Below are 13,453 nucleotides of genomic sequence, written 5' to 3'. Positions count from 1 at the left end.
AGTTTTAAATGATTTTGGTGGATATTTCTTTTGAGGGATTTGGAATTGATTTGATTGTATTTTTTTTTCTTTTTTGTATTTCGGAATTATTTCTCTCTTTTTTTCGTTATCCATTATTTCTCCAGAGTATAACAATTTGCTTCATACTTTTATTTACTATTCGCCGATCCTTTCAGATTTTCACATATCGACAGCTCCAACCATGCCTTCTATTTTTCAGTTTGATCTGTGGTATATTGTAGCAGAAAAGTAATAGCTAAAGCAATTGCACGACCGCAGATGAATGCCACGAGAGTATTCATTGACGTGTAAATCTATCGTCGCCCGAACAGGCGCCAAATTAATTACGGTTAGCGGCAATAAAAAAGAAAGAAAAGAAACCGGAAAGAAGGAAAAGAGTAATATTTCACCTTTCCCTTTTATTTTTTAATTTCATTTATTGAGGAAAAAATGTAGAAGAAAATCTCTTGCTTATTTAAATTTTCCGTAAATACACAAAATTCTCGATCGAATTATTATATTAATTTAGAACTATCACAGTTAATTTACAGCCTACTATTATTGGTTGAATTTCTGTATAAACGCATATTTTCGCGAATACAACTAAAAAAGTGAATCTAAAAGTATAAGTACTTCGGATATTTCGTACACATACATACGTACTATGTACATTCAGTACAATATTTATTTTAGTTATTTATAAGTTTACTTTAATCAGTTAATAACGTTTGACGTGTACACTCTTCGCACAAAATAAAAAGATCGCCGTTAAAATATCATGCAGCGATATACTTACTTTACATTGCCAATAAACTGGTATGTATCGTAATAGAAGTACTGCAAGAAAATATTTCTCAATCTTGTAGCTGTTATGTGTTTGAACCCATACATATCATAAAAAAAAATAACGGAAAACTAAATCGATTAAATTTTTTGGTCGAATGTGCCGAATAAATTATTGAGGAATATGCAATTCAGTAAACACAAGTTTCGAAAGCTGGTTGACCAACTGCGAATTCAACTGCAAAATCTATACATCTCATCGAAAAACATTTCCCTAATTTTATACCAGCTATATCATCAAAAGCAAATCCACTTCGAAGATGCGTCGTCTGTTCAAAAAATGAAATTCGCAAGAAGTCGCGGTACTGGTGCTTCGCTTGTGAAACGTTACTTTGTTTCACATATCTTGTTTCGAAAAATATCACGCTGAAAAGACTAACTGAATTTCTTATATTTCTTTTTTATTTTTCTTATTTATAAATTCTATTATCTCGTTGCAACTTTGAAATATTCTATAACAATAATTTCTTCAACAATGAATTGTTAATTTTTTCGAATAAAAATATAAGCCATCATTGTTCTGCCTTAATTTTGATGTAAAATTTATAATAGTGACGTGTACACTCGTCATCGCTTGATTTTATTTACGCAGCCTATGAGAGATTTCTAGAACTAAATTCTGCAGTTAATTAATCAAAGTGTTCTCATCAACAATAAAGTCATTAATTATCACCAAAAGTACATAATTGTTAATTATATATTTACAAGATTAAGTGGCTCTCGTTTATGTGGAATCGAATAAGTTAATCTGTCTAAAAAACCCTAGCGCGTTATAAATACTTTTAGAATCATTCAACTTAGGCAGTACAATATTACAAATTTAAATCTTCCATTTTAAATAATAAATATCCGAATTATTGGAACATCAATTTGCAACTGTTAATGTCAGTGTACAGTGTATGTAACATGTTACAGTTTATGAGGCGTAAAAAACCTCTTAAACGGCCACAAACTCATCGTAAATACTGCAAATGCCCGTTTCGCTTGGAGTTTATCGAACGAAGCGCAACACCCAGCGGTATAAATTGGTATCGATCGTGTTCTCTCGAAGCAACGGGGTGAGATATAATTCCGGAAGGTGCGGCAAGTTATCGATGGGATAAATTCGCACGGACATCCTTAAGGGCACACTGGAGAATCGGGCGGATACCGAAGATACATGCAGACGGTAATATCCTGCCACAAGAGACGTCCCGTTGTACACTACTTCCGGCGCGGTTCAACGCACGGTCACAGGCATACCGCTATAATTTATCCAAAGGCAAAACAGGTGCTTTACGACCATGAACTGTCCCGTCTCTCCGTGTTTCGCTCTTTTTACCTTGCGATGAAAATTTATAGACGCCCCAAGGAGTTTCAACAGGGGCGCGAGCGTGAAATAATTCTTACGGAAATTGGAAGAGACTTGGAATAGACTATGAGATAAAATTCGAGCGAATGGATCATGAAGATTTATGCCAAACGCGGGAAGTTGTAATTTTGTGGTAACTAGTATCGGTAATGGGTGCTAAGCGTTCTCGAGTGGATTTGCCACAAGGTTAATTTACTGTAATGTTCGCGGAAGATTAATTCGAAACAATATTTTGCGCATAGGTCTTTCCGTGAGTGGGGACTTGCGATCGATTGAGCTTCCGTTTTGTTACGAAGTTTGATACAATTAGGAATTAATCTTGTTTCAATCATTTCAAGGAAATATATGGTATGCGATATAAAATTAGATATACAAGGTGCATTCTTTATTTTGAATTGCTTGATGTACTGATATGAAAGATTGTGTCAGAAGACAAAGTTCAATTATTTAAAATATCGTATAAAACATTATGAGCATTATAAGATATTTATTTCTGTCTTTGATTGATATAACCGCGTGGCATTATTTGTAACGCAAAATTAATTAGTAAGAAAGCGTACTTAAGTAGAAACGATGATGTAAATAAATGAGATTATTCACGACTAATTAATTCGGTTACGGCTGCTGAAAACCGTAAACAGGAACTTTGCACATTTTGGTTTGTAACAAACATTTGCCGTTCCACTGCACCGGCAATAGCGTTAATTACTGTAATTCGCGCGTAAAGTAATTTCAATTAAGCGCGGCACGAGCAGAAATTACAATTTCGATCGTTAAAGATCAAATACGTGGAATATATTACATAAAACAATGACAAGGAAGATAATAACATAAATATGTATGGATGCATTCTAACGCTTAAAAATGTTTGGAAATATAAAGGATTAATTTTTATTATAAGTGTGTGTTATAACTTCTTTTATTATATCCGCAGTAATTAATTCAATAACGCTTTTCAAATTTCATAGAAGTTATACTAATTGAAAAGTTTAATTGCTTACAGTAAACACATGAAATATGGAGAGCACTTCCTAAAACAGTTAACCAAATTGCGGCCATTAAAACTCCTATTCCTCAGTCTCCAAATTATCGAAATTCAAGGTTGTACGAATGTTTCGCCATGGTTGGAATAGTCTGACCTCAGCTTGAAGGACCTCAACTCCTTCGACATCGCAGTAAATTACAAATTTCCGTTAATTAAGACACAATTGGAAACTACCATTATGAAGGTCAAAATATCGTACAGGCAGAAACAATAATTTTTAATTATTCTTGATTTCCAATTGAACGATGAAGAAAAATGAAGAACAAAGAACGAGAGATATCATAATAAAGTTTTACTGAGAAAAATCAAATGTTAATACTTTCATTCAACGTGCAATTCAATATTTATCGGAAACGATGTAAATAGTGCAAGACAAGAATTTAGATTAATAAATTAGAGATTAAACAGATAAATTAGATTAATAAATTAGAGATATTCTGTACAATAATCAAAGGTGCATTCTGAATGCTCGATTGATGCACGATCACGGCTTGTTTACATAACTCAGCTTCCCATTAACACCACCCCTGGCGTGAGCTGTGTAATCCGTGAGCTCAGGCAGCAAACAGAATAATTATCAGAATTAGGAAGCGTGTCATCGCACGTTCACCTGTTAATTAGTTTATACATTTGAATTCATGCTTTTGATTCTCATTCGAAAACACTGAGGCTTAAGCACAATAATGTTCAGAGCAATTTACACGTCATATATCAATGTCGTATCAATAGCTGATAGTTTGATTTTTATTAATTCATAATTGGTATTAGCATGTACGAAATTCTAGAAATATTCATTTTTCAGATTATTTCGAAAATACGCATCGTCAGATGTTAATCAATACTTTGCATCAATGCTGGTACTATGAACGAATGTATAATTTAATGACTACTGGTATACATCCAGCAGCTGACGAAAGTATCTGAACATATTATGTGCCTTATACTTACAAAATATTTTGGAATTTCTAATTTCTTTGGCACTGTAACGAGACTGTTCATCCACTGTCACTGCCATATTGGCAAAAAAGCACGTCTGAAAATATATATATAATGTTCAATTCTCGGATAATTCAGGGATCGATTCTTAAGTCTGAAAATCGAGCTTATTGTAACAATGCTTAGATAAAATACAGAAGTAAACAACAATTAATAATAATTAATAACAATAAATAATAATAAATAACAAAGCTTTGTACAAGGTCTACCTGAAAATCGAGAATTGATTTTCAACGTCCTGAACTACCAATCTTTCTACGTCAATCCTTAATGTTTTTCAATAATGATTCTTTCTTCTGTGTCTGCTGTTGCTCTCTGTTCATCCGTTTGGGAACTACGCATCTCTCAATATGCCTCTTCGTAAAACGATGAAAGCCGCTTTGTCCGTGAAACAAAAGCAGACGTGCTGTCCGTAAACAGAGAGAGTCCATTAAACAGATAAAATCCCTCTGTCTATCCGCGTCTGAACTCTTAGGGAGATTACTCCTCCCCTCCTCGGATTGACAATTGCATCGCTAATTGTCCCTTTCAAATGGAACTAATTTACTCGTATGGGAGAAATTCCCTCCAGGTTTATGATTGTTGTTATCCGCTTCGTACATAGAATTTGAAATCCTTCTCAGAATTATGAAATACCCTTCCGGATTTCGTACATTTCTCTATTTCTACTTAATCTCTTCCTTTTAATCTGTTAATCTCCTCTATTTCTAATTAATTTGTTTTCATTGTGAGTGAAGAGCATATTGTCAATTTTAAATTCATGCTTTCTTTTTTTTATCGTATTTCTGTTTGTTAATTTCGAAGTTTCTCATTGAGTTTTTAAATGCTTCTTCTCTATCTCTTTCTAAGTCTATCTTTTCTCGATTATTCCTTTAGGAGCGATCTCAATTCTTTTTCCGTATAGTAAATAATTCGGAGCAAATCCTGTGACACTGTGTCTGGTGTTATTGTATTCTTCCACACTTTCTTTTGCGATTTTTGTCCAGTTTTTCTTTTTTTTTTGTCTGTATTAATTTTGCATCGGATCTTGTTTACTAGTGTTTGGTTTACCCTTTCGTTTAATCCATTCGAGGATGGACAGTCTGTCGAGGTGAAAATTAGTTTGATGTCTTTTTTTCTTGCGTATTCTTGGATTTCTTTGGATGTCAGTACTGGATATCGGTCTGCGAGGATCATTCTTATAGAATCGGTTTCTCCCGTCGAATCTATAAGTTTTGTGATATCGCCCGAGCGTTGTGTTTTTGATGTGGACATAAAAACGGCCTTTGAAAAATGGCCAATAAGGATATGCATAAATTTCTTCGGTGAATTGTTATTAGAAAAACCTCCGACCATATCGAATGACATTATTTCAAACGGTTTCTTGGCTGGTCCTAGTTTCGACATAAATCCGTTCGGTCTTCTCGTTCTGCTTTTATTCTTGATGCAGATTTCGCATTGTTTGCCGAATTTGTCGACTATCCGATCCATATTTTTGAAGTAGTAGAAAGGTCGGATTTTCTTTAGTATATGGTTCCTTCCAACGTGACCGAAGAATTCATGAACCGTCTTTGTGGTGTATTCACCAAATTTTTGTGAGATGAATATACGTTGCCATCCTTTAATATTTTTGAAAAATATTTCTGATTTATTTGTGAGGTTTTTCGTATTTTTAATATTTTTTTCATTTTCTTTTTGATCTCGAATTATGTCCTTCTTTGTAATAATATTCACCACTTTCAGAGCGTCTTCTTCATTTTCAAAACTTTTTAAGACGAAAGTCTTTCCTGGATAGTGCATCTGCTTCTACGTTGTCTTTTCCCGGCGAGTAGATGATCTTGAAATCATATTGCGATAAGTAGTGCATAAGGTCTCCTAAAGTTTCATCGGTTCTTGCTTTGAGTTTCATTGATTCTAACAGTTTATGGTCTAAAAAAACAGTGAAATATCTACCGATAACCAATGTTGCCAGTATTGAATTGCGTCTTTAATATCTAAACAATCGAGGTGGATTGCTTTCTTCTTTCCCTCTGTTGATTTTAATTTCCTTGAAAAATACACAACCGGATGTAATATTCCATTGTCTCAAGGTTGCTTTAAGACAACTCCTACACCGTTTCCACTTGTATCTGTATAAATGAATACCTCTTTATTTTTATCGTATATTGAAAGATTGGCCTTGAACAGAGGTATTCTTTAATTTTTTTAAATGATTTTTCACATTTTTCGTTCCAAATAAAATCTACATTTTTCCTCAATAAATTGTGGAGTGGTTTTAAGAGTTTGCACGCGTCTTCTATGAATTTGTAATAAAAATTAATTTTTCCCAATAGTTGTCTCACGTTTTTCTTGTTTTTTGGGCGTTCAAATTCTCGTATCGCTTTTAGGTTATCTCTCTCTGGTCTCACACCGTCTTTTTCGATGATGTGACCCACATATTTTACTAACGTTTCTGCTAGTTTATATTTGACCAGTTTTAATCGGAAACCTTCTTGTTTTATAACCTTCATTAATTGCTCTATACGTTTTATATGTTGGTCGAATGTTTCCGAGAAAACTAGGACATCATCAATATAGTTTATACAGAATTCTGTCAGTCCATTTCTTCTAAGAGTGTTTGCAAGCACTCGTTGGAAAATAGCAGGAGAGATTTTTAGTCCAAACGGCAATTCCATTGTCACTGCCCATTTTGTGTAATGAAGGCTGTCTTCTCTCCGTCCTCTTTTTTCATTGGTATTGACTAAAATGCTGAATTTATGTCGGACGTTGAGAAGAAAAGGCAATTTCCCGTCTTGATTATGATGTCTTTCATTCTTCCATTCCGGTTGTGATTCCGGAACTACAATTTCGTTTATCTCCCGGAAATCGATACACAGTCTACCTCTCCGATTCGACTCTTCTTTAAAAGCCAGTGTCACTGGTGCTGAAAATGGTGAACTTGATTCCTCTATGAGAACGTGTTCCGTGTTTTATGGAGGCCTCTTGTAATTTTTTCGTTTCCACATCGAATTTGTGTTTGGCAAATATTTCTTTGTATTTCTCTATAAGTTGAAATACCTCTTTCTTTTGTGAGTTATCTAAGTGTCCAAGGTTGTTTATAAATTTGTCTATCTCTATGTCTTCGGTAATGTTTATCTCTCTTCTCTTCTGATTATTCTTTCTTTCTTCTTTCTTATTAGATATTATCTCTTCTTCTTTGTCATTTACTTTTTGAGCGACTCTCAAATTCTCATTTTGTTTTAATTTGAACTTCCTTATGGCGTCTAGCCCTAGGATAAGGTCATATGTGAAGTTATCATTGTGTACTATATAAACGTCTATCCCTTTCTCTATCTTATTTATTATCATTTTTAGTCTCGCCCAGCTGCTCGTGGGCGAGACTAAAGATCAATGATCTTTTGATTAACCCTTAGAGTGCTATGGGCGCATATAGGCGTCTGGCGAAAGCTATCGGTGTGGACTAAGGACATATATATACGTTTTCTGTAAGTGCCCAGCATGGACTAAGGACGCATATATGCGTTCTTCAATTTTTCCGGACACCTACGTAGAAGTAATACTATTACGTTTGTGTGAGATAAATATAAATGCATTCCTTAGTAACGGCAGTGAACAAATGCCAATAATGCCTCGTTATAACAGTTGTCTACAACAGTCGCATCTAATTATCAAGAAGAAAATGTATTGTTTGTGTGAAAAATAAGGGAATACAGAAAATGCGATGTCGGATTATGTATCGATAATTGTTTTGAAATTTTGCACACACAACTGAATTATTAACTTGTGTTATATTTACTAAATTTAGTTTTCTAGTTTATTACCCAAATTTTAGTTAATTGTAAATTTCAATGTTTATAATAAATAATTAAAAATAACTAAAAAATAACGCTCTTGAATCATTTAATCTCGTGCAAAAGAATTACCATAGCTTATTGCGATTTGCGCTTTGAATAGTCAATCAATAAAGTTCAGTCTAACGGAGAAGTGTTCCCTCCACAGCGATCGCCAGCGCTATCTGTGAGCCGTCCGTACAGGCGCGCACGTACGTCCGTACAGACGCGTACGTACGTCCGTACGGTTCGTACATACCTAGACCGCGAGTATTCAGCACCCCCCCAAACAGCTTGCATTAGCTCGAGTGTCGTAGACACCTTCAATCTCTTTTTGATCATTGACCTTAACTCGCAGTTTTATCAATGTTTTGCACTTCTCCGGGCATTTTAATTTTTTTTATTCTCATCCGGTGTTCCTGCTTTTTCATTTTCAGATGTGAATAGCTGTAGTGAATTTATTTGTTTGGGTTTCTCCTGAGCGTTTCTGTTTCTATTTCTACATAATCCCACTGGATGGAATCGGCCCAGGAAGTTTAGTGCTTCACAGATCGTGCACGGTTGTTTCTTGAATGGTGGGTTTGCCTTTTTATCTAGGTTTATCTTTCTTCCTTGTGTTTCTTTCCTTTTTCTCTGATCTTCATATTGTCCCAAAATTCGTATTAGATCATTTGTTGATTGTACACTTTCTCTCTCGATTTTATCTTGGATTTCGATAGATAATCCAATGACAACCGCGTGTATCCTCTCGTCTTCTGGTATTTTCCTCTTTATTTCCAATATTAATCGTTCTTTCCCTAAGGCGTATTCAATGAACGAACCTGAAAGTTATTTGAAATTGTAAGCATATCGTATTGCCGACCAACCTTTATTATTAAATATCCTTCAGCTTTCAGCAGATTTATTTGATATCATTTTTCTGCTGTTTTCTCTAAATACTTTTTTAAACCTTTGACTTTCTCCTCATCACTTTTTATTTCATATTTTCTGCACTCCTCTTCATACTCTGATATCCAGTCTGTGGCTTTATGAGTTCCACCAAATTGTTTTATACTGAAGTTCATATCTTCTATTTTACTCTTATTTCGTTTTTGGAGAGTCTCTAGAAGTCTTTCCATGTCCAGACTGGGTTTCTCGGTTTCCGTCTTTATTTTTCTTGTGGGGGTAATTTCTGCTTCCTCTAAGAAAATGTCTCGGAATATGAAGTCTGAGTCCACATCGATATATAACGCTGCCGTCTCGTCATCCATTATGAGTTTAACATTTCTATATTGGCCTACCTTGGTTAGACTGTTTGCGGTCTTCTTCACTGTTGGCGAACTGAATAACTGTTGATGGTAATTTTTTCCTTGATATTCCGGGAAGAAAATATAACATACTTCGTCTTCTGGTCTTCTTATAGTTTCTATACGATCTATCTTCTCCCCTTTCGCGTTCTCGTTCATGATGATACGTAAGTTAACTTTCAGCGGCATGGCGTAGCGAAAATCGATTTATAATGTTCAATTCTCGGATAATTCAGGGATCGATTCTTAAGTCTGAAAATCGAGTTTATTATAACAATGCTTAGATAAAATATAGAAGTAAACAACAATTAATAATAATTAATAACAATAAATAATAATAAATAAGAAAGCTTTGTACAAGGTCTACCTGAAAATCGAGAATCGATTTTCAACGTCCTGAACTACCAATCTTTCTACGTCAATCCTTAATGTTTTTCAATAATGATTCTTTCTTCTGTTTGCTGTTGCTCTCTGTCCATCCCTTTGGGAATTGCGCGTCTCTCAATATGGCTCTTTATAAAACGATGAAAGCCGCTCTGTCCGTGAAACAAAAAAAGTCTTGCTGTCCGTAAGCAGGGAGTCCATTAAACAGATAAAATCCCTCTGTCTATCCGCGTCTGAACTCTTAGGAAGATTACATATATATAGTGATTTGTGAAAGTATTCGAACACTCTGGAACTTTTTATGTACATATTATACAAGACATTTCGAAATTTCATTAGCACTATGACTGTTGTAATTATATTGGTAAAATTTGAAACTGATCTGAAAATATGTACAAATTGTACAAGTTGCAAGACATTTATTGGAAACATATACTTTGCAAAGATCATCAAAGTATTTGAGCAGTAAATTAATTATTCGCAACATCAATAAAACGTACATATATCTTGTAACTTCTATACACATCTTCCAATTGATTTCAAATTTTACCATTTCAATCGTTACAATCGTGACAGGTTAATGAAATATCAGAACCATTCGTATAATCCACGTAATATGTTCACTTGTCAGAAAATTCTCTGGTATACAGAAATTACGTGGTATTCAATACAAGTGCATGTATATTTTGCAGAGATTATCACACCTTTCTTCTGTAATCTTCGTATAATTCACAATTCCTCCCCTTTTCAACCCGTAAAACGCCTGAAAAGAAAAAAGAGAAAAGTAGAGAAAGCGCTTGAAACTCGCACAAGTTCTAGTCAGTGACAAATCATCGCGTTCGATCATCCGTTCTCGACCGCGAAACGAGTGATATTAATAGCCGTAATTTTAAATCGACGCGGTCGAACTGTTCTTCGTGCGATTCACTTGTGTTAGTCCCATTAATTCAAGGACTCACCGGCTCTTAGGAGTAACTATCTCGCTCCAGCTTTTAATTGCTCCACCGGAATTACATCGGTCACCGTTTACGACTCGTATTCAATTACTCTTCGCGCTATCTTCCCTTTTGTCGCCACGTGCTTCTCCGAATCATTTTGTATTGCCCAATTAATGCGCCATCTCAGCAACCGGTTAAAAGGGTACACTGCACAAATAATTGAAACGACACGCGTCGTTAGTATCATCACTTAGTATTGGTATATATTAGGTCATCCCATAAGTTCGTGTCGACTTTTGTGTATACATTTCACGTGTCGATTTATAAACATAGGGCGATAAGGGACCAATGCATTTGAGCTTAGCTGATCGAGAACAGGCTACAGAAGATTTTCGTGGGTATAAGATCGTAATATAGTGAACACAGTGATTTCTAACAGTAAAAAATCATGAGTGAAATGCGTATCCATTTTCGACATCTTATGTTATATGAATTTCGGAAAGGAAGTTCTGTAACAATTGCCACGAAAAACATATGTGCTGTTTACGGAGAAAATGCGCTTTCATCTCGCACCTGTAGGAAGTGGTTCCAACGTTTTATGGGAATTTCTGTTGAGAAAACGAGGAACGCTCCGGGCGTCCTCCTCAGACAGACGAAGATAAAATTCGGGATCTTGTTGAAAAATCACGAAGTTTGACAGTTCAAGAGATGTCAAATATTCTGAAAATACCTAAGACAAGTTCATGGGTGTTTAAAAAAAATGGAGATGGTGTCAAAGTTGAACGTTTGGGTGCTCCATGAACTTACGGAACGGAAGCGTTAGAAAAAAATTGTCTGAATTTAATTGGGAAATTTTACCACATTCCCCATATTCCCCAGACATTGCCCCATCTGATTACCACCTGTTCAGAGCATTACAACACTTTTTAGTAGGTAAAAAATTTAAAAATATTGACATTCTCAAAAATAGCTTAGAAAATTATTTTAAAGAAAAATAAGAGAACTTTTATCGAGACGGAATAATGGTCCTACCAGAAAAATGGGAGGAAGCTGTACAACGAGAGGGGAATTACATTTTTTCATGAAATTGAAAGGTATGTAAACAATCTTAACATATATAACCGCTCGAAAAACGGCACGAACTTATGGGATGACCTAATATATATATATATGTAATCATGTTTTCTCAAGGAAAATTTCCAAAAATCATCATGAGCAGAAAGGTGCCTTAAGGATTATTGAGAAACTTTCTCGATTAACGATATAATTGCTTTTTCTTGCGACCAGTTTTCAAGCAGCCTGAGGCTGTTAGTTAGTTTTCTTTTTAAAAAGAAATTCGTGGGAAAAGGAACAAAACGCGAAGAAAAAACAAAGGACTTCCCAACAAAGCTTTGTCATTCGGCCATGGTGTGTTTTTTGCAGACGACTTTTATAAATTATCCTTTGTTCGTCGCGTGTCAGACTTTCGTCTTTTCTCCAGTCACGGTTTTTGCGCTGGATTTCTCTTCTAACAGAGAAATGTACTAGCTTCTTGTCCTTTCTTGTAGAACCTTCTTCCGGGCTATGACACTGAATGTTTCCGTTTTGTTTTTTCCGTTGCGTTTCTCTCGGACACGCCGTTCAATTTGTCGTACGATTATTTAAACAAGCCACTACGACATTTATCTTGCCTGCTAGGTGGCTACATGGAACCAATCGCATATTCACACTTTTCTTGAACTAGATGCTCTCTGAAAATAAACTATTTACAATTATCTATACAGGGATTCGTACAGAAAGGCAGATTTATACAAGATGTTTCTCGCAATTGGACCAAATTGTGTAATTAACCTTCGTGAGTGGATCAAGGTATGTAATTAACCCTCATGGACCGAACTATGTAATTAACGCTTATGAATGAAACGCTCAAATCGATTATAATAGCATAACAATCAATTAGTGACTCACCGTTCTGATGGAAGATTTTAAATATATATCCTTTAAGGCTTTTTTTTTAATACTTCCACTTTCTGAATTCTGAAATGTCGACATCACATCTGGGGTAGCAACTACAGCTGGGCAGTGCAACGTTGCGGACCATTACAGCGAATGTGGCTTTATCGATTCACCGCGCGGCGTAGCTGAAAATTTTCCAACCTGTACAGTTCACCTGTTACACGTGCCAACGACACCATTCAAGCTTACGCTTTTCCTCACTCGTCGACCGCGTTTGTATCGACATTTTCACCTGTTGATAAACCTGTTGATAAACCTGTTGATAAACCTGTTGATGACACGGGCGCGACCGTCCGATTTGATCAGCTACTCGTAGTGTTATTATTCAAGAACCCTTTTGTATACCATTGTTTTTCTCTGGTTCATGTGCTGGAACAATGGGCGTCGATGTCATATACTGCCACAAATGGGGCAAGGAAACCGCAACAGCGATTCACCCTCGGATTATTCGGAATTTGCATGTTCACGGCGGTGGAACTACAATTACGTATCGTGTTGTCTAAGCGGACGCTGCTATTCCTCTTCCGAGTGTTCATTATCATCGGATTCCCTCGTATTGATCTCCGTTGAAGCGAACATTCCAACGTATACCTCATTAGTCGAAAATAGCTTCCTAGTCCCTATTACGTGGTTTCATTTCCCTTTACAATTTGTTGATTTAGTTCCTTAATAATGACAGAGAAACTCGTTGATTGTATATAATGTACATAAATGATATGTGATATAATATAATATAAATGATTGATGTATATAAATTTGAGGAAAACAATCTCATCTTTTTCTTTTTTTTTTTTTTAGGGAACGAG

The 13,453-nt window shown here is 35.4% G+C and overlaps 1 protein-coding gene across 11 annotated transcripts; it reads right to left on the bottom strand.

Annotated features, from left to right (window-relative positions):
• Window positions 1-3,061: 3,061 nt before the first annotated feature.
• Window positions 3,062-13,451, bottom strand: LOC126915293 (uncharacterized). 11 transcript variants are annotated; one of them, XM_050719861.1, is made up of 6 exons: window positions 12,600-13,451; window positions 10,674-12,382; window positions 9,698-10,477; window positions 9,325-9,582; window positions 8,994-9,251; window positions 7,600-8,865 (listed from the first exon to the last, which is right to left on the bottom strand). In XM_050719861.1, the coding sequence occupies exons 4-6, from the start codon at window positions 9,419-9,421 to the stop codon at window positions 8,435-8,437; spliced, it is 786 nt and encodes a 261-aa protein (XP_050575818.1). In that variant the 5' UTR covers window positions 9,422-9,582; window positions 9,698-10,477; window positions 10,674-12,382; window positions 12,600-13,451; the 3' UTR covers window positions 7,600-8,434. The 11 variants fall into 11 exon arrangements, 9 of the variants coding, with proteins under 9 accessions (XP_050575818.1, XP_050575813.1, XP_050575816.1 ...); XM_050719856.1 differs by having other exon boundaries at window positions 8,994-9,582; window positions 9,698-10,096; window positions 10,215-10,477; XM_050719859.1 differs by having other exon boundaries at window positions 8,994-9,582; window positions 9,698-10,009; window positions 10,215-10,477.
• Window positions 13,452-13,453: the final 2 nt, after the last annotated feature.

This window comes from Bombus affinis, chromosome 4 (genome assembly GCF_024516045.1).
Source record: "Bombus affinis isolate iyBomAffi1 chromosome 4, iyBomAffi1.2, whole genome shotgun sequence".
NCBI lineage: Eukaryota > Metazoa > Arthropoda > Insecta > Hymenoptera > Apidae > Bombus > Bombus affinis.
This window is presented reverse-complemented; position numbering and strand designations above follow the sequence as displayed.